At 37.2% G+C, this 22,757-nt stretch overlaps 1 protein-coding gene across 5 annotated transcripts; it reads left to right on the forward strand.

The window, feature by feature from the left end:
• The first annotated feature begins 5,323 nt into the window (after nucleotides 1–5,323).
• On the forward strand, nucleotides 5,324–9,378 carry LOC149256594 (uncharacterized). 5 transcript variants are annotated; one of them, XM_089460787.1, is made up of 3 exons: nucleotides 5,324–7,471; nucleotides 7,910–8,053; nucleotides 8,638–9,378. In XM_089460787.1, the coding sequence occupies exons 1-3, from the start codon at nucleotides 6,008–6,010 to the stop codon at nucleotides 8,710–8,712; spliced, it is 1,683 nt and encodes a 560-aa protein (XP_089316913.1). In that variant the 5' UTR covers nucleotides 5,324–6,007; the 3' UTR covers nucleotides 8,713–9,378. The 5 variants fall into 5 exon arrangements, with proteins under 5 accessions (XP_089316913.1, XP_089316914.1, XP_089316915.1 ...); XM_089460788.1 differs by having other exon boundaries at nucleotides 5,324–7,447; nucleotides 7,907–8,053; XM_089460789.1 differs by having other exon boundaries at nucleotides 5,324–7,447.
• Nucleotides 9,379–22,757: the final 13,379 nt, after the last annotated feature.

A 22,757-nucleotide genomic window follows, 5' to 3' on the forward strand; every position in this document is an offset into this window, starting at 1 on the left:
AGGTCCCAAGATCGAGCTCATAAAAATACTGAAAATGAAGATCACCTAGACTTCGTTTTCATCAAGTGGTATCAGAGCGGGAAAGATTTCCTGCGGAGAGGAGTTTTTGCATGTGAAGAAAGGAGGTACGAAGAAAAAAGAGGTACAGTTTGTTTGTGAAGGTGAGAAGATTGCAGAAAACCTGGAGCAGGAGTGCTCAATGGGTTCCAAAGGAGAGAACCACGGAGATGCCGAGAGGACTAAGCTCAGGAGCGAAGCTTGGTAGGGCATCTGGTAGCAGGGAGGACTTGCTATTGCAGAGGTTTGGTTGCAGCTCACAGAAGGCAGTTCCACTGAAGAAGAGAAACAGTGGGTAGAATTGCTCAGGAAATGCATATGACCAGGAGGTCATAATTTTGTACCTCGGGAGCATATGACCAGGAGGTCATAATTTTTGTACCTCGGAGGTATGATGCAGGAGCATCTGGACACCTCAATAAAAAAAATTAAAGGAAGAAGACGCGTGGACAATCACATGGACAGCTAGGCCAACCACAACTGAATTCTGTTCAAGGAACTAATTTTAGTTAAAAAAAATCAGTTACGACTGAATGTATGTATAAAGAACTTAAAGATCCCTGAGGGAATCAAGAAAAAAAGAAAAGAGAAATCTGTGCGTGTGAGAGAGGGCAAACATGTAGTTGCTGGTGAATCCTTGATTAAGGCTAAGATGCCTTAAATTGTAATTGACTCTCTAAACAATAGAAGTGTGAGAGAGGGCAAAAATGTAGTTGCTGGTGGATCCTTGATTAAGGCTGAGATGCCTTAAATTGTAATTGACTCTGTAAACAATAGAAATGCGTTTGAAGTGAATTTAAGTTTTCTGTGTATTTTTATTTTATTTGTCAGGCCCTTGTGGCAATTTTGTGATTTAAGACAATTGATTCCCCACCTTAACTGTTCGTTTTTAATGCCTGGGAGCCGAAAACGATGAAGGATCCATGGCGTAATTGTGTTACCAGTGTAACCAAGAGGTTTCCCTAGAACCCCATGAAGAAGTGTTTGTCGAGATGAACAGGTCGAAGAGTTGACAGGTTGTTATTTAATGAAGTGGCTCGATGTGTATGAATACTCTTAGTCACAGTCAGTTTTCTTTTTTTCCCGCCGGCTAAACTGCAGCTGAAAAGGCTATCACCGGAATTCGATGGGGTTATGTTGCAGGAGCCTGATTCCTTTTTTGTCTCTGTTCAAGCTGTCTCAGAAGGAGAGGCGAATACGAAAGCTATGAGAGAAGACGTTGTTAAAGGAAGCGGCTGCTGAAGATGATGACGTGGAACGTTTGTCTGTTTTCCTTTTTGTTAAAACCTGGATGCCATTCAGTTGATTTGTCAGCGCATTCTGGAGAACGATGAGAAACTGCCGAAGAAGAAGAGATTGAGAATCGCATTCTCTGTGCAAACATCAGAGTGTTTGTGGGGAATCTGCACTGGAGTGTCGATAGTGCCCAGTAGCGAAGTTTTTGAAGTACGCGAACGATGTCACAATGGTGGAGGTAAAATGTGAGACTGTACATTCTTGTTCTTGTCATTTGTTCCACTCAGGAACTTGCAAGTCAAGCTGCTGCCTGGCGAGAGATGTTTTTTTTTCTTGTGGTTGGATTAGTAGGAAGTGCTACGCAGTCACGTTGAGAAGACTCTGAGAAGTCTCAGAAAGGCTTCGTGGGCCCATAACCCATAGGTCCCAAGATCGAGCTCATAAAAATACTGAAAATGAAGATCACCTAGACTTCGTTTTCATCAAAAAGTCTACACATTTACAATTTTACTTGTACATAAGTGTTAAAGAAAACATAAATAATGGTGGGAAATAACTCCCACAAGTATATTATTTACACCTTAAATTATGGTGAGAAGTAATTGCTGGTAGATATGTTATTTATTTGAGTATAAGTTATTTTCAAGTATCTTATTTTTGGACGGTTTCTGCAAAGCTTAAGAATAAAAAATCATTACAGAAATATCTAAAAATCATGCATGAATATTGCAACCATATCCAATCAAACGCTTGAAAATTATTTTTTATTAATACTGAAAAATAAATATTTATTTTTCAATGTTAAATTGTATTATAATTTTCATTGGTAAATGCTAAACTAATAGTGATCAATAGATAAATCGTAGAGTCTAGCCTTACGAGTGACTAATAATGATTCCATAACCATTTTTAAATTTAATTAATAAACACATAAAAACTTAATACTTACAATATACGTACAATATAACAAGTTTCTTAATCATAGATATTCACCCCCACTTTACCATGGATATTATTAACTTGGAAATAGGTTTTGTTACAATACAATGGGCCAACATATGAAAAATGAGAGAAATAGAGAGAGAGAAAGAGAAAGGGGAGGGAGAGAGGGAGGGAGATAGTGGCAGAGATGGAGGGTGGAGAGAGAGAGTGATGGGTAGGGGAGAGAGAGGGAGAGAGAAGAGGGGAGGGAGAGAAAGATGGAGTTGGAGGGGGAGCGAGAAGGAAGGAAGAACAAAGACATAGAGGGATAGAGGTAGAGAGAGATGAAGTGACAAGGTAGAGAAGGAAAGAGGATAGGAGGGAAGATAGAGAGGAGAGGTGAGAGAGAGGGAGACATAGAGATGGACGGGGAGAGGGGCGGAGAGAGAGAAGGAGAGAGGGAAGAAGATAGTGACAAAGATGGAGGGTAGAGAGAGAGAGATTGGGGGGGGGGGGGGCAGAGAAAGGGAGAGAGAAGGGACTTAAGAGAGAAAGAAGAGAGAAGACACTTAAGAGAGAGAGAGAGAGAGAGAGATGGATCTAGACTAGATATAGATGTGTATATAAAACCAAGCTTAGATCCATCTTAACCCTAGATCTATCAAGTGTTGAGAGGGATCAAATCTCTTTTCACTTCAAAAGAGGTAATTGATGTATTTAAAGAAGTAATGCTTCTACTCAACATGTGATTGAAAAATATTTTAAAAAATAAATATTATAGATTTAAGTGTTAAATCAAAAAATTTAGATTCAATGTATTTATGTATGAATTTTAATTTTGATGAGAATATATATATATATATATATATATATATATATATATATATCTCATCATTAGATATAATTTTAGAAAAGATGGATGGTGAGATTGTGCATTTAGAATATGTTAAGTTTATAATAAAAAAAAAATGTTATAAATTTGACAATGGTTTAATAAAAAAAACATAAATATAATTAGAGTTATATTATGATTGAAATTCTGTGTGTGGTGGAATGATGCTTTGGAGATTTTTTTTTCCAAATTTTGGATGAATTTAAATTTTTGAAAAAATAATTAGAGTTTAAAATGATTAAGAGCTCTTATTTCATGTTTTCCTGGATTGAAACATTAGAAGGGAATTCATTTCATTATTTTTTGGATTGAAATATCTGAAGAGAATTTTGCTATATGATTAGATGAGTCTCACACGTCTACCATGCACCTACATGTACATGGATGTGTGAGAGTGTACTTGTGGGAGCTCAAATATCAAACTCCAACGATTGGAGGGAAATTTACTACATGTTTGTGGATACATGAGCTCTTATGGTGTAGATACACTCACATTGGCATCTATACCTCCCAACACCCACTCTCACCCATGTAACACCCCTAGAAGAACACCTTGCCCCTAACTTGCCCCTAACTGCCCACCCTCACCTATATATGCCTTCACCCCACTCTACCCACCCTCACGTAGAAAGTGTGCATATGGTTGCACACATGAGGGTGTGCATGTAGGTACACCTACGCATCCTCATGTACATTCTTACCAATGCATGCACCCATGAAGGGAGTAAGTTAATCTCCTAACTAAATGAACCTCTTTTCGGCCACAAATTTAATAAGAATTCAACAAAAAAATTTAGACATGAATAGAGTTGCATTATGATCCAAGATGCATGCAAGGTGGAATGTGTGATAAAAAAATTAGCTAAATTCTAAATTAACCCAAATCATCCAAATAAAAAATCAAAATTTCGAATCAATAAAAACTTTGGCTTCCTATATTTTCAAATTTTCAAATTATAACCATTACTCTCCCCAGACTCACCCTCTCCCACACGCCCACATCCACATTCACACCTAAATCATACACACCATTACTCTCCCAGACTCACCCTCTCCCACACACCCACATCCACATTCACATTCACACCTAAGTCATACACACCATTACTGTCCTTAGACTCACCCTCTCCCACACACCCACATCCACATTCACACCTCTCATACCGACATATAATATACTCTCCACCCTGCACTTCCCCAATACCAACCCTCACCCTCGGTAAAGTACCCTCGGTAAAGTACCCTCGGAAAAGTAGAGTGTAGAGGTTGATATACACCCCTTTTCTTTCTACTCATATACCTTTTCCTTCTGAAATATATATACTATCGCACCATGCACTGCCCAACACTGAGCCCCTCACCCGTCAAGGGCAGAGTGTTGGGTTGATATACACACCCTTTACTTTTAATGGTGCAATTTTTTCCTTTTGAGGTGTGATGCTGATATATATCGATAGCGAAACTGCGTTCTCCTTCACATGTAGATAACTTCGCTCACATGTAGATAACTTATACCTTTAGATTCTTACAGTGACCTTACGATATCAATTCTACACATTGCATAGACCTTAGGCCACATTGGATAAAAACATTGATTCCTTTCTGGCATTGTGAGGCCATGTTTGTTGTGATTGCCAATAATTCCTTGAGTTAGGACACATACAAGAGAAAGAACATTATAGATCTTTTTCTTTGCCTGCCAAGCACGCACAGAAACAACAAACGACGAATCGCTGCAACCTGACTCTTTCTTGGTCTTGCTTGTGCGGCCAAAAATGAACAGGGTGATGACAGAACATTAACGGCCCGGGAAACACATATGGCAATTGTTTGCCTGCTGGTCAAGGAAATTACATGAAAAATATGCGCGAATCCAAATTGTTTTCTGAATGAATCTGTGAAACCATCTAACAACGGGATCAGTGACTCCATTAGAGCTTGCATTATTTGCAACAAAGGCATAACGGTATAAATGTTAACAGAAATTTAAAATCAGAAAGGAATATCCCAATCCCAATATGATGATCATGGGGATAGTTATTGATGCTTGGAATGTCTGAGGAATAAAGTTTGAACACATTTTTCATTTCTTTGCGTACAATCAAAGCGATGACTGTGAAGCAAGAGTAAGCAAGGCATAACAAAACCCTCCGCTATAACTAAAAATAAACCCTGTGTGAAAAACACAATCAAGCCCACAACATGGCCTCCCCTCACAGTCCATGTTTGATCTTCTTTTTGTTTCCATACGACTACAAATTCATCAAGGATTTGGCAGTTTGCGTGCTGAGTTGTTATATTATGGTTTGCGTGACCAGTTGGTGTGATAAAGAGGAAGAGACGGTGATGTTTAAGAGAGATATGTATATCTCGTGATCACTCGCCATCACTTCTCAGTCTACCCAATTTCTCTGCTTTTTCTTTTCCACGGATCAGAGGCCGAAAATGGCTTTGCCAGTGGCCTTTGTCATACCGTATTCAATACGCTTTGTTAACATGGTGGAAATAATGGGATTCTTATGACCAGCCAGTTTTATAAAGGAGACAGTGACATCTGAGGCACAAACAAGCTGAATTTGCTTTCAATTTTCTTAACTTCTTCAGAAATTTGTTTTACCAGTTTTGCAGTTTCTCCTATGAATCCAGTCATAATCGCGTACTGCCTAAAATCTAAGGTCCCAACTAGAGGCTGGCACCTCAAAGGCTTTTCAAAACCATTATTGACATCCACAGAGATGTGTCTGATGCAGTGATAGATTCGAAGCTACTGAATTGATAGCAATTTTGGCACCTTTCTCTGTAGGGTTTTTCCACTAACCCGGGTTTAATATAGGTCAGTTGATAGTACTGCGGCTTAGGTGTTATCCCAATTTGTTATGCGACGATAATTGCAAGACAAGGATGTTGCTTGAACAGGTAATTGCAGAGCTCTCAGAGAAAAACGGTGTTGGTAATAGAGAACCCAATCGCTTGGACATCAGAAATTCAATAGCAGAGTCACTGGATTCAAAAATCAGCGGGGTTGAATGCAATGGAGAAGCGATTTCTCGTACCATATCACGAGAGCTCAATCTTCATTTGGAATCCGAAAGAGAGTTTTTCAACCGGTTGCACACCAGGAAAGATTTTACAGACACGAATTCAGAGTGCTCATCAGGGGGTTTTCGAAGACCTTGTAATATTTCAATTCCATTTGAATGGGAAGAAAAACCGGGAAAACCCAAGAATAACATATCCATACAAGAACCTACCATGTCTCTCTCATTGCCTCCAGTTAGAAAGTCTAACTTGAATATTCCCCATCTGGCGAATACCCATGCTCATACCCATTTGATCGGAACCTCCCCTATGCCTCTGTCGTCCAGGCTCAGAGGCATTCTGCAGCCTAAATTGAAGTTGTCTGGGAGTTCCAGTGGAGAAATCAATAGTGAAGGGAAAGTAGTCTGGGACGGCAATCTGCACTATCCTGAAGAATTTGCATGGAGGTCTATGAGGGCTGCATCTCCAGCCAGTGTTTTCGAGGGCCCAGACTGTAGCCCGTCTTCTTCATCCAGTCTTCTGTCTTACTGCAGTAGGAGGCCATTGTCTTCATCTTCAAAGAGGCAGGACTCTGTTTCTGCCCTCCTTGCAAATCGCCTCATTCCTGTTGCAGAAATTGTCAATGCAGTTCCTGTAGAGAATTCAGGCTCACTTTCTCAGAGGATTCTACCTACTTCAACCCCGTCTAAGAACATTCATGGATCAAATATGATTAGGGATTCCACTCTACGACTAATTGACTCAAACGGAGGAGATCCTCAAAAAATTGACAGAGTCCAATCCTTCGAAGGCAGAACCTGTCTGAATACATTGAGCAGAGGAGATCCAGCCATGGCACTGAAGAGTGCAAGGAATTCATGCAGGTCTGTATCTTGGGGAGGCATGGAATCTGTTAGCCGGGAAGACTTTACTGAGCCCACTAAAGTGCTAGAAGTTGAAAAACAAGTGAAACAGGAAGATTGCCAACCAAGTCATGTGGATAAGAAAGTTTCAGATAATGCTTCTGCAGCTGCTTCTCTGGTGTCAACCTCAGCTTCTGATGGAGTTAATACAACTGGGTCTTCTACTTGCCTAGCTTCTGGAACATCAGGGTCCTCTAGAAGCAGCGATTCCTATATTAAATCTGTTCGTTTTGGACATCAACCGAGTTCGAGAAGCGACCCTAAAAGCTTCCCAAGCTTTCCAGGACTAACCAGGCAGTCGGACAAAACGAGGGATTTCCAGGATTCAATTGTGGAAGACAATGGGAGAAAAAAGTTGATAGAAAGCCAACGAGAAATTTCCCCAAGGGTGAAGGTTCGAGTTAAGAGATGGCCTCTATTCCTGGTAGATTTCTGTTACAAATGAGATTGTATAGTCTGTTTTGTACCTAAAATAGACATTTTAAATCTGTGTTTGCTGCCCTCACTGTCAGCGGCAATGAACCCATATTAAACCAGTGTCTGTCATGTACTGAGAGGTTTAAAAAATCCTTGAGGTGGCAATCTCCAATTTAGGAGATTGGATTATGTAATTGCGCAAAACTAGGGATTGGCAGTGAGCACCTCAAGGGTTTTTGAAACCTCCTGGCCCATGGCAGACGACTGCCCAGGGTTTAATATGAATAAGTTTCTAGTACATTAGTATTTATATTCTGCATGCTTACTTGCTCTCTGAATCTTAACCACTGCCATTTATAATCTTCAAACAAGTGGTCATTAAGTTTGTTTCATCCAATGTACAAGAAAGAGACAACTAATAAAAATAAGTGTGTTGTAGCAGCAGCAGAGGATGAAGATTTCTGGCTGTTGCTCCACTGGTGCAAGCAACACTATCAATTGCTGCTCTTCAAGAACTGGAACTCATACAACCAGTCACAACAGATATAGAGATAAACGGTCTTCTCTTTCCAACCGTCAAAAAATACAGGTAGCTTTCTACTTTCCTCGAAGCAAATGAAGTCTTAGTAGCCAAAAACTAATTGTAATATTTGACAGTCATTATATGAAATTGTTTGGAGTGTCAGTCCACACCTGAGCACAGTCATTCTTGTGGGCAGGTATTCCTAACTTGTCCCCTCCAAAGTATGGTAGTGACTAAGAATTTCCCAGCCCTATGTCTAAATGACAGATGTGGATTGAGAGAGGGTGTTGGAGTATCGAATCCACACCTGATACCATGTGAATGCCCTAACCATGTTTCAGCTGTGGATTGACACTCCAACACCGTTTCTCAAGCCACATCTGTCATTTAGTCATTTCAATCCAAGACCCCTTCTCAAGTCACCATGTCTCCAATTCCATGTGAAAACGTTGGACAAGTTACAAATAGAAACCAGGACCTGCCCCCTGCTCTATCACTGAGATTTATGTACTCTGGGATGAAGGGCAGTACAGTGTTCATGTGTCAATTGACATTTCGACATAAACACAACCTTTACAATCTCAAATTTCAAATTCACTGAAGCCAATATATTTTATTTCATCTCATCCCCTTCTTTCATCTGTCTGCAGGTGGAATGGAGAAAATTGCATGAGAATGATGCAATACGGAAAAGAACCCATGTGGAAGCCATCAAAGCAAGCTAAGTATTTGAACAGATAAATTAATCAAAGCAATTTGAGCTGCATCCTCGTGCTTACAGGAAGGCAAGCAAGCAAATGCTAGTTCCATGTTATTAAAATTGGTCCTGGCATTGGCCTTGATGTTGTATTTTGTACAAAAGTAGTAATGATTGGTGGGAGATAACAAGGACGTATATGATCACAAGAACTAAAATTGCAACTGGCAGCATTTCACTGCCACACTCATCCATTGCCTTCTGCTACCCACAAGCAATCTTACTTGCCATTGCAGCATCAGCGTCATTTATGTACGGTGAGGAGTAGATTTCATGTTTGGAGGACTTGGGTGGTTAGCACAAGAAATATATGTTCTCAAATCACCCGCTCCAGCAAAACGAACTTCTTTTCTCGAAGATTGTTTGTAAGTTGTCAGTCCTTGTTTGTAAGTTGTCAGTCCAGACAGCCCAAGAAAAAACGTGGATGTCTAAAAAGCACAAAATGATTTTTGAGTATAAGCTTCTTGACTCGAAATCAGAAGTCAGAAATAAAAATTCAAGTCATTGTAGGAAGATTTTTCAGCTTAGCAGGTGGGATGAAAATGTGACAGAAACCACGTCCCAGTGGATGATAAGCCAAGGGAAATTCATTACTGTCTGATTCAATTTTTGTATATAAATCATGTTGTGTCCATACCCTTCACAGTAGGTTTGTTCTCATCCTTCCTAAGCCAATGTTGCAAATTAAGCTTTCTGATATATCATTCAATGGTTTTATCATTATGTTTAACAACTATTTTTATGTTGTCTGTGCTGACTCACTGGCACCGATTCATTCTAAACCTGGGCCAAACATGAGCTAGAAATTTCTGAAAACTCCCTACGTGCCAATGGCGTTGTCTATGCATTAACTAAAACACCCCTTTCCTGCCACTCTCTCTGGAATCCGGTAAACCAAAATGATACGATTCTAATTTCTGACTAATCCATTTCATAGATTGCATTTTAGAAGTACTGGGACAAATAGAAAACCCAGGAAAAACCCAGTTGTATTTTGAAGTGATGAAATTGCATTTTTGAGGTTGTGAGATTGTTGCAAATAGTTGTATTTTTGAAGTGATGAAATTGCATTTTTAGGTTCTGAGATTGCTGTAAATAACCAACACCACCCAATAAGTTAATCATTAGTTTATTACTTTTTCATCTGGTTCATTGGACTAGAATAAAATGATATTCAATTAACAAAATAAAAAATCCTAGCAAATAACTTACAACATAGTACTTAATATTTACCCCTTACTAAAATTGCAGGTACAGCAAGTACCAAATTCACACTGCTTAATATTTACCCTACTAAAATTGCAGGTACCAAATTCCTAAATAGAGGCGTTTTACTTCATTTTTAGCCCACGTTGGTGCTCATGGAGATTCTCCAATTTCGCTCCCATATGAGTCAGTGCTAGCGGCAGATGTAGATTCTACATTGTTTCAACCCTAAATTTGTCTGGCCGCAAAATCGGCCCATGACAGATTCTACAACATATGTTCATGTCAGTTTCTTTCCAGTCATAAGTCAGTGTTGTGGCAGATACGCAGTGCCTTGAATGCTTTACATCAGTCTGGTTTTAAGAAACATCGCATCATGAAACGGGATATTGGTAGCACAGTTTCGGTATTTGCATTACTTGTGAAATTGATGTCCTGTAGTGCCCTGTTTCAGTCATAAATTGCACAATAAAAAACATATATCAGTGAAACCACTTGGAATATGGACCAAAATGCCTGGTTGCCCAATGTTGTAAAACAGAAAACAAGGCTATCTGCAAATATTATGTAGTCTAATATAATTAGAGGCAAAACATAATCAGCCAAAGGAGACATTGTTCAACTACAGATATAGTGATATGTGGAAAGTAATCAAGGATAATACTTTAAACGTCAGACAACATTTTCTCTCCTCAGAGTTATGTTTTTATCTATTTTCTTGAATTTTAAGTAATATAGGATATTGGGATAGCCTAATGTTTAATACTATTAAACACATTAATACATTTATAATATACTTCGTATTATCAAAAATAAGAAATCAGAAAAATTAACTCAACGGTAATTATGTTTTTTTTTTAAGAGACTAAAAAAATACAATTTTTTTAAATATATCATAATCATGTTTATTTTTTTAAATTTTGATTAATTTTTTTTAGTGTTAGAGATTTCTGGAATAACATTGTGTAATATATGTCATCTGCCCAAGGTTTTTAATGGTGACTCTATCGATCATCAAGGACCACAGGAATCTCCATTCATCATCAGGGACCACAACCCCTGTGGTCTTTGATGATGGATGGAATCACCATCCGAAAAAGTTAGAGAGATCACATATATTACACTGTTATTCCGGAAATCTCTAATCACTCATAATTTTCTTAATTTATTTATATTTATAAATATATTAAATATTTTATTTATATTGAACTATGTTATATATAAAAATAAAATATCAGTTTAATCTCATATAAAGATTATATTTCTTTATTAAATGTACTTTATTTTTGTTAACATAATTACATTTAAATATATCTATTACAAACAATTTTAAAATCTTTTCCGCATTTTGATAGTTTTGTTATTTTCAACAATAAAATAGTAATTATTTCTTTGTTTGTTGTTAATAAATATTCTTATTTTATTTTCAATTTCAATTTCAATTATTTTTGGAACCTTCTATGGAAGAAATATATGCAAGAATTGGAAGAAATAAAAGAGATATCTATACATTGATTATGGAGGATTCCCACAATAGATTTGAAATATATTTGCATTTTATCATGAGCATTGTTTTCTCCTAAACTTCATTATTATTATGCTACTTATTTTCATATTGAAAATGATTCTATCATCACTCTAAGTTATTTGAAGGGGAAATTTGCTCATAGGCTTAGATCATGATTTGTTCTCATCGACTAACATAGAGACTAATCTTCACATGCATCATTGTATTTGTACACACTATGTTTTATGGAGCATGAATTGGAAGAGCAATGTATTTTCTCATGTTCTCTGTATTATGAGATCCACAATAGATATTAGCGCATATTTATTGACTCAAGCTTCCAATCAACATGAGTAAGTGGCAGCTACTCTATTTCATATTTAACAATGGAACAGGAACATCTTGCCATGTTGCATAAGTGTGGTGTCCGACTAAGAAGCCATTGGTCATAGATATCTATCCTGTTAAAGCCACCCAATGCTCACAACTAGCCCCGCTAGTTTTTGCAAGCACAAGTGTTTCATTGTTACATTTCAACTTTGGTGGGGTGATAACAACACACCACCCTAACCATCTTGACAAGAAACTCTTGGCTATTAATCCTAATACTTTGAAACCTTGAATTTTGAGATCCATGTTAATTATTTTTTCTTATCTAGAAAACTTTTAGATGCTTCATGATTGCCAATTATTCACCACCTATCAAGAATCCCAACAACTTTCTCACTACAAGGCATTCTAACAAACAACATTTTAGCATTATCTTCCTAGTTATCTACTATATTAAAATCCCCACACACCATACAATGAGATTTAAGGATTTTGTTGGTCGTCTAGTTCCAGGGAAGTGCCTAATTCTCGAAGTCATTTAATACATAGAAATTGACCAAACTTAAATCCAACTCTCGAGATTCAATATATCCAAACCAATTTCTATGAAGGACCATATACTAAATTCATGATTTATAAACTACCTTGCATCCAATGGCCAGCCCACCAAAACAAACATAAACTTATAAATGACTACACTAAGCCTATGCTTCACTATACATGACTATCTTTTTGTATTTTTAACACATGAACCTATTTTTTTTAAGTAAGATATGTTATTCTATTAGAGTCAAGATCAAATATATAAATATTGTGGGATTCAAAAGTCTACTATGTTGACACAATAGTCATCATTAAATCCAAGCTAGAAAAACTATCAAAGAAAACTAAAGCCTATATTTTGTACTTCGAGAGCATCACAAACAACCTCAAAAAGACAAAAATAACACCGAGACCTAACTAGAGTGAATATGGGTCAACCCAGTCCAAAAATTGACAGGGTATTAAGACAGGTCCAAAAACTCGTATCTAAAAAGCTTTCCAAGGAGGAAACCAAACATACTATAATTGTGGAGACTAAATATGAGTTCAAAGAGAAAAATCAATGAAACTTAAACAAATTGTAAACGATGGCAAGGAACATATGATTAGATGTGATTGCTACAACTAGCGTCTTCGTAAGAGTGGAGCACCATTGGAGTATTCTTAGAGGATCACCACACTTGGACTTGGATCATGCCTGTAGAAATTCCCACTATAGATCGCCTGATAATGCAATATACTAAAGCAAAATACTTGATCTACTTCTACAACCAATTTAGCGGAAGCTTAATCGAACATGAGCAACATCAATAAGAACACATATAATTGATAAGAAGGAATCAATCACACATAACACAGAAGATATAACCCGGGGAAAACCTCAACCTAAAACCCCAACTTTGTATTATCATACAAGTGGAAATATAGCTAGTATTACAAAAAGAATCAGCTCAAAAGCTCTCCTACTCTCTCTGTAATACATCTACTGCTCATAGATAGTCAAAGGCCTCTATCTAACCTCTGGTCTGCCCTCCAAGCCTCCTATTTCTTTGCGCAATTTTGATTGGGGTCCAGTGCAACCACTTGTGTGAATTGGCCTCTTCACACACTCACTAACCTCTGATCCAACTACGCAGTCCTGAAGGAGATAAATCCTCATCATGGATGAACTTCTTTTATAGGAAAAATATTCATCCAACTGATAGTACATTGTCCCTTCTTTGATCTCAAGTGGGTCTCTGTCTGAATTGACATGCATGAGTTATCCATGAGTGAATACTCAGTTATCTGGAATACAGTAGTTACATGCATGCAAGCATTAACTAACTGAACTCTCATTAATTTAACAAACTATTAAATTAATCTAACTGGACTTGACTCATTTAATTGAGCCAACTAATTACAACTCAATATTACAACTCATCCTTATCTCTTTAACTGATGGATAAATTCCTCAATTAATAGATAAACTGTTGCATGTCCTCACATAGAATTCAAGTTTGTTTTTCCTTAACTAATTAACTCAAGATGAATTAATTAATTAATTTACAAACTGTTGTTAATATCAAATTCGAATTTTACTTCCAATTTCCAGTCCAGGGACTGACTAAAATAGGAATCCATACCGAACTGCTAAAAATAGAATGTTTTTTTTAGCACTTCCATTTTTCATTCCCTGTTTCCCAATCCAGCACTGGTACCCAAACTGCTATTTTTAGTAGAGCTATTTTTAGCACTTCTATTTTTACCATTTCTTGTTGCCATTTTCAACACTCCCTCTCAACAAGAAAGGCTTCCTCTCGAACCCGATCTTGTACCTTCGAAATGTTTTGCATGGAACACTTCTACCAAGTGCGGTTACTCCAGCAACTCTCGAAACAAACAAACAAAAAACTCCCAACTGACCTCTCTGTTGGGCTAGAAACATACTCTGATGTTGAAGCTCTACCTACTGCTGACAAGTGCTCCCTCTCTCACCTCTACACTACTACAACATCTCCATGCATCTCGCACCGTTGCACACCTCTCTGTGCCATCCTGCATTGTGCAACACACTTGTGCCTCTCGCATTGCTGCAGCCTGCTAGCTCTGCAATGTCTTGGGATTCCTACACTGTAGCTCTCTCTGCATCTCTCTCTACCCAATTAGCCAGTCCTGCTACTCCTCATCAGGGCTCCTGTAGCAAAGTCAAATCAAAAAGGTTGGGTACCTCAAGGATCCTGCCCCTCCTCCTTGGGACGATCACTCCACATCGCCCCACCTCCTACCTAGAGGTATGGCTACATGTGATCCCTCTGCGCACCGGGCTCGAAGTTTCCCCCTACTGGAGGTCTCTACATGAGTAGATGTCTCTACTCTATCTCCACTCAGCTTCCCCTATTGTGGCTGCTCCACAACTTGCTGAAGTTGCTTCACCAATTGTGGCTCCTCCACAATTGTCTGGGACTTCTTCTGGCGCTGCATGGTGAGAGGTAATTTACTCTCCCTCTCAACCACCAAGTATTTAACCTTTGCCTTGCTCCTCAAGTCTTTGTATGCATATTGTACCTCAAGTGCATACAGGTTCTTGGCTAGCACACCAATCTATTTCCACTTTCTTGTCGTCACAAATTTTTTTGGAAAAAGAGCTGATTTTAAATCAACAATATCTCCCTCATTCGAACTCTGATTCAACCAATTTTTTTATTTTTTTTTAATTTGGGTCTTTTTTCTGCAAGGAATCCAAATCTGCTATTTTTTTTTTGAAAATTTTGTACAGAAATTTTCAGATCTACTCTGCAAACTCTCAGCCCAAAACTCAAAACTTTGAAATCTCCTCTTAGTATACTATTCTCTCCTTTGATCACCTTTGCTCCGATACCATATAGAAATTCCCACTGTAGATCACCTGATAATGCAATATACTAAAGCAAAATACTTGATCTACTTCTACAACCAATTTAGCGGAAGCTTAATCGAACATGAACAACATCAATACGAACACATATAACTCATAAGAAGGAATCAATCACACATAACACAGAACATATAACCCGGGGAAAGCCTCAGCCTAAAACCCCAACTTTGTATTATCATACAAGTGGAAATATAGCCAGTATTACAAAAAGAATCAACTCAAAAACTATCTTGCTCTCTCTGCAATACCTCTGCTGCTCATAGACAGTCAAAGGCCTCTATCTAACCTCTGGTCTACCCTCCAAGCCTCCTATTTCTTTGCGCAATTTTGATTTGGGTCCAGTGCAACCAATTGTGTGAATTTGCCTCTTCACACACTCACTAACCTATGATCCAACTACGCAGTCCTTAAGGAGATAAATCCTCATCATGGATGAGCTTCCTTTATAGGAAAAATATTCATCCAACTGATAGTACATTGTCCCTTCTTTGATCTCAACTGGGTCTCTGTCTGAACTGACATGCATGAGTTATCCATGAGTGAATACTCAATTATCTGAAATACAATAGTTACATGCATGCAAGCATTAACTAATAGAACTCTCATTAATTTAACAAACTGGTAAATTAATCTAACTGGACTTGACTTAGTTAACTGAGCCAACTAATTACAACTCATCCTTATCTCTTTAACTGATGGATAAATTCCTCAATTAATAGATAAACTGTTGCATGTCCTCACATAGAATTCAAGTTTGTTTTTCCTTAACTAATTAACTCAAGATGAATTAATTAATTAATTTACAAACTGTTGTTAATATCAAATTCGAATTTTACTTCCAATTGCCAGTCCAGGGACTGACTAAAATAGGAATCCATACCGAACTGCTAAAAATAGAATGTTATTTTTAGCACTTCCATTTTTCATTCCCTGTTTCCCAATCCAGCACTGGTACCCAAACTGCTATTTTTAGTAGTGCTATTTTTAGCACTTCTATTTTTACCATTTCTTGTTGCCATTTTCAACAATGCCTCCATTCTTGTTCACCAACTAGGAGCATCGAGTAATAAGGAACATGTTTTTCTTATCTAATGCTTCCAATCTATTCCAAATTTCTTCATAGTTAGCTTCACAAGACAATAGAGCACAAGCCACAAATGCCTTCATGTGCAGGTAGTGTTCAACATTTCTATGAAATTTTGTGTCACAAGTGTGACCTAAACCTAGTTTATAAAGAATGTTTTGTATCAGTTCATCCACATCCACCTCTTGCATATGTTTCTATTCAAATTTCACCTTTTCTTCAATGGATTTAACTTAATTATGGTTATATGTTGAGGTTGCAGTAATAGCATCGAATTTTTCTTTGGTAAGATGTAAAGGATACTTGCCTTTCGTGTAAGCATGTGGAGCCGTGAATAAAGCCAACAAGGCCATGGTTGTAGAGGGTTTATAAACAAAATGAATGAGCAAAGCTATGAAATCCAAAGTGGTGAAATTACGAGAGTGTTGGCTTACCATGAGTTAAGTGGTAAATAAAAGAGGAAAATTACTCTGCATGAAGGGCCACAGAAAAAGGACAAGCATCATCAATCTAAAGGGGACTTTCCCTATTTCGCTCATTATTGCCATTTTCCTCCCTTGAACCATTTCACATGAGTTCCCTTGAATGCTCAAGTCCCAACCCTCCGAACTCATTTCCCCATTAAACCTCACTTGCATGGAAACAACTCTTAATGGATCATCATGGTTGCATGTGGTGCTCAACAATGGTGGGAGGGTATAAAATCCTAGTTCATGGTTGGTAGGCCCAATTGTCACCGCACACAAGGAGAATGTGTGAACATGATTAAATAAACCATTCAGATTCTTTAACTATTGTGATATGTGAAACAAACTACAATTTTTTGAAATTCACACACAATGGAAAACATTTTTCTACCCTAGCCAAGAAAACAACATTCATTAAAAGATCATGCCTTCCATCTTCTTACATTATGGAGATTACTATATAGATTAAAAAGCTTTCAAAGTTTACTAAGAAGCCATCAAACATTATGCCCTTCAAGAATCCTCTAGAATATACCTTTTCCTCTCTATGTTGTTGAGATCTCATCCAAATCCCTACTTATACTATGGAACAATAGAAAACTAGTGAAACAGTGAACCCTTTTCCTACATTCTGCTAGGTTTTTGTTAGCTAGAATTAGGGTTAGGTTTAGGATTTGTTATCCTTCTTGGAACATCCATGATTCTTGTAGAAGTATTTAGTGGATCCACACACATTACTAACCTTAACCCCCAACTCCCGTAACACCCCCCATATTCAAATTATGGTGAATTGGCATAGTTGCCACTGCATGCATAGCGAATATTTGGACCATTACCTTGTAAAGGCCACAACTTTTACATGCAAATTTTGTTTTAGTTGCATGATAGTTTGCTAGAAATATCTTATTAAGATGAACAATTCCCACCATGGATGAGGAAAGCCTACGACAATCTTTATTTGGAAACAAGCCTAGAAATTGTTGTTTAGGGTTTTACAAATGCATTAGAAGTGGATGAACTAAATTTAACAAAACCAAAACCATCTTTGAGATGTCCCAAATTAAAACATGCCTCATTTAGAGCACCATTAAATTCATATGGTACCATTGTATCCATTTTTTATTAACATATGGCTAAGGAGGAAAGTCGAGGCGTGACCAAAGTCATAACTCCACCTTTGGTCATTGATGGCTCATCGATTTAGCACAAGTAAGCATTGTTAAAGCCCCCACCAAGGTTCAAGTCTCGTGTAAGATACTCTTAGGATTGTTGTACACCAATTCCTGCAACAATAATTACGATTAGGTACAAATACTAGGAGAATTAATGAAATAGATACCCCACAATCACGATAACTTAACCAAAGGTAGACTTGTTTTCACAAATCACATGTCTATGCTCATGTTGACTAGAAGCATCCATTAAAAAAAGAACCGCTTGTTCCCTCGTCACAGTTCACCATGAAATCAATAATAAATGATTCAAGAGACAATAGCTTAACACAAAATTCAATTTTTGTAGTAGATCTTTATCTTGTAGAATTTTTTTTTTTTTGTGGATCATAAACACTCCTAACCTTCAAAGAAATTATCTTCATTTAATACAATCGACATTATCTTTATCAACATTATCACCTAACATGAACTTCATAGGTAATCGAGTTGATGTACTTTGTACCACCAATGAGTAAAACTAATCTTCCAAAATGTTTGTACAACCAATGAGTAAAACTATGAATCTTAGGTTTTTCTAACATGGTAATCAAATTGATGTACTTTGTACAACCAAAAGTAAAAGTAAGCTTCAAAAATGTAAATATTAGGTTTTTTATAACTCGCTAGGATTTGTAGTTGTTTAAGAGGCAAGGTAGCGAATTATCCATCTTATCATCTTTTTAAGAGAAAAAGATTCAAATACAACAGTTTACCTCATAAATGGATGGCTTTAGTAAATTAATTAAAACTTAAACTTCAAAAAGCTAATTAAGTAAGAAAAAATTAAAAGAATTACTTTATCATTAACGAATAATAAAAGACTTATAACCTAAACTTACGTTAAAAACAACTTTAAATAAATTGATACATCGCTGTACCAACCATATAGCTCCCACACCTGCTTTCCATGAGTTCATCGAATGAAAGACAATATGATTGATCACAATCACACAACTCAAAAAGTAAGATGGTGACAGGCCGCCTCACGTCACACTAAAATTCCCGTGAGTGTCACATGATTGGACGTCAAAGTTGACGGAAGGAGACAAGTTTAGTGTCGGCGAACTCATGAGAACATTTTGAACATAAATTTGAGATTCTTTTTATTTAATTGCATGTAAAAAAAAACATATTATTGTCACGCAAGAAAGGGATTTATGATTAGTTAATTATTTTTAGTTGTTAAGGTTTGACCCACAAAGATTTGGTATCGATATGAAAAAGGAACTATTATAAGGTGAATAGTTTGTATTATGTTTGTGTAAAAAAAAAAAAAAAGTTAATCTTAATAATAAAGTAATTTCTTTTTTTTTCAAAAGTTAAAAATATTGTATATGGTGTTATACTTTGGAGGAGTAACTTTGTGTGTGTTTAAGTTTTTATGGGGGTGTTTCAAAGTTTTTATGATAGTATAGAATGGCATGGTATTATTGGCATGATAATTTTTTCCAGCATCCGTGTTTTGGTAGAGAATATCATTCGCATGTGAGGATTTTGTGTGGGGTGGGAGGTGACGACCCTCTAGGAGAGAGCTAGCCTCTCCACATGGCATAGCATGGGTAACATGTGGCATGTCGAGGGCTCCTACCATGGGAGCCACAAACCTAGGATCAATTACTTTAAATGTTGTGTGCATGAGGTTAATGTTGATTTTTGGATTTTTGTCTTAGTGAACGAACCTCTTCTCGCTTGTGTAGGCATACAGATTCGTCTCTAAAGCAGATTGGTTGGTGCAAGCCTTCGTACTGTAAAGGAGGGAATGCCCATTTATTACCTCACTCCTCATCATTGTTTTGGGATCGTAAAAGTGAGGAGTTTGCCTTACATTTGGCTATAACATAACTAAGGGTAATGAAGGAGCCATTTTTTACTTGTGAAGCTTGTGTACTTATGCATTCTGCTATTTATATGCAACTCTGCGTTGGCTCGGGTTGGCGAAAAATTGGGTTTTCTCATCTTCACGTTCTCTTGCCGCAACGACTAGGTGCATGGTTGTATTTCAATCTTCAAAAGGTTGTAGTGGCATCTTGGTTGGAAAAGCAGTGCCCTCCGACCCTTTGTCAACCTCACTCTCTTGTTCAGAATTCTCCAGTCTTGCATACTTGGGTAATCCTAAATCCTTTGATTGTGTACTATGGAAGTTTATGTTAGTCTCGCATTTGGTTTCACCTACGGTGTCCATGTTTTTTGTACTATTTCTACATAGTTGTGGGTTAGGGCCCTGATTCAAACTGGTTGCAGTTCTTCCTTCAATAACCTCCCAAAATTCTAACTTGGTGGACATTTCTTTTCATTTTCCAGTGTTGGTTAGCGGAGTTTGGTTTCAAGGTAGTTTCTTGGCCTAGTTTTAATAGACACTTTTCCCTCTCTTACCCTTTGCTTTGTCCAATAAATAACACTTTGTTCAATTTTGTTTCTTCCATTTCTTGGGACTCAGTGGCCATATTCGGCTATGTGTATTTGTCATTTCAGGCTTAGGGGTTTTTCTCTAACTAGAAGCAAATCTCCTTTCTACGCATAGTCTACCAGCGTGAAGGCAGTTCTTCTTTTGAAACATCGTGTCTCCTATCGCTCCTTAAAACGTTTGGGGTTTTGTCTTTTCAGAGGTATTTTTCTTCAAGGGTCAATTTACAAAATTTCTTCTAGTGGAACTTCTTCCATAGGTTATGTCTATCTGGTAAGGCCTATATAAATGTTCTTTATCACTTCTTTCAAGTCTTGGTCTTGTGTTTTCTTGGTAGGTTTTCGGTGGAGATGCCTCCACGGTAAAGGCTTCCCAACCATCGGGGTGGTGTTTTGAGCAGCTCCTCCTCTAGGCACTGACGAATATTTGGCTAGGAATCGATAGCCATGTTTTTTTACTCAGCTCTTCTAGAAGCTCGAAAGAAGATTTTACAACTACAAGCGAGGGAGTTTGGGAACCAGATATATCACTCTAATTCTGAAATTGGTAGTAGCTCTTTGAAATGGGTTCCTGATCCTTGAAAGTTCAGGAAAAGAAGATTTCACTTTCTTCACTCCATCACAACTCACCAGTAGATGGAAACATTGTTAAGTATGGTTATATGGGACAAACAAATTGAAAATTATAATATTTTTGTTGGACAAGAGTATATCAAGAGAATTATGAGGGACATCAGGTATGATCTTGATGATATCATGGTCAGATTGAATTGTGTGGAAAAATATATGGTTTCTGACTCAGACACTGAATCTAACGACCAACAGGTGAATTACACAGTCATCAACGCTCCTCCCTTAAACAATGTTCCACCCCTGAACACGTCATATGCACACTCTCCTCCACTTTCTCCAATCATCATCTTGGACTAACATGTCCATTATGTTTCTATGTATTTTTGCTTATTTTTTTATGATGGACTCAATAATTATTCATGGCTATTTATTGGTTGTTTTTTCCACTGGTTTTTTCACACTAGGTGTTGATGGCTATCTATTGGTTACTCTTGGACTTGCTAGTATAGTTTTTTTTTGGATGACACTATAAGGTTCCTACAATTAACTTATTTTTGCCTACAATACTGTCTCACAATCTTGTAATCTATGTAATCTTCTTTTTTGTTATTAATAAATATCTATAGCTGAAATTTACAAAAACAAACTTTGTATGTGTTTTTAGACACGTTACTTTTTGTGTATGTGTACATTAGTTTATATAACACAATTTACATGAGATGTCATGTTTAAAATAAAAAGAATTTTTTGAAGATATATTTTCAAGGGAAAAAAATACTATAGGTTTATAATGGGAAAGGTCAAATTATGGAATGGGATTATGAATTTGTTTTTAAGTTAATTTTTATTGGAGTAATTTAAGAATGATAAATTCAACTATCTTTTGATTTAGATTTTTTCCAAATTCAATAGAAATTTTATTAGAAGCTATATTTTTAATTATTGAAATTTTATTCTTTAGGATTTTAACTCATTTTATAAAAATATAAAGAGGAATTTTGTTCATTCGAAAGAAAAATAGCAACAATAATATTGGAATAGTTGAATTTGTTCACTTTTTAAATAATTTCATTTCTAATACAAGTGTGATATGCAACTTTGCTGCTTAGTACCTATTAGCCTTACTGGAAAAAGGCCCAAAAATGGATCCATATAGGATCTTAAAGTCTCCAAATTTGCTTAAAATCATGCCAGTGGATCCAAAAATGCTCTTGAAATCTTCAAGATTTGCTCAAAGATCATCCAATGATCAAAATCAACGCAAGAGGAGAGCCCTTGGAAGGGCAGAAATACACTATCGGGAGGCAAAAACACTTGAAACCCATGAAAAACCCACAATCAGAGGATTAAACAGAGGAATGAACAACAACCGTTAGATCTGGCCGATCAATGGCCCAGATCTAAGCATCTAATCGCAATCGGCCGAGTAGAAAGGACAACTTAAAGTTGGGTGCATGACACCACCAATTAGCGATCGCCGATGATCGGATCAGCTAGTCGCATCGGCGGGGAGCATATGCCATGTTATATAAAGGACCCAGGGAGTGAGCGATGCGCGATTGCGATTCATCACATCGACACTATACCACGGGCGGGGCTTATGCACATACATATGGGCGTCCTAGTAGCCGAACCCGATGGCATTATATATGATAGTTCATAAATTTTAAAGTCCGTGCCAAAGCCATTTTTAATGCATTTTCTGTGTATTTCGTTATATAATGAAATACAAAGGGAAACAGGGGCAGTGCAACAACGATGGATCCCGGACCCAATAGGTTTTGGGAAGA

This window comes from Pinus tabuliformis, chromosome 7, assembly GCF_031772625.1.
Source record: "Pinus tabuliformis cultivar Carrire ecotype Pingquan chromosome 7, CPIR1, whole genome shotgun sequence".
Taxonomy (NCBI): domain Eukaryota; kingdom Viridiplantae; phylum Streptophyta; class Pinopsida; order Pinales; family Pinaceae; genus Pinus; species Pinus tabuliformis.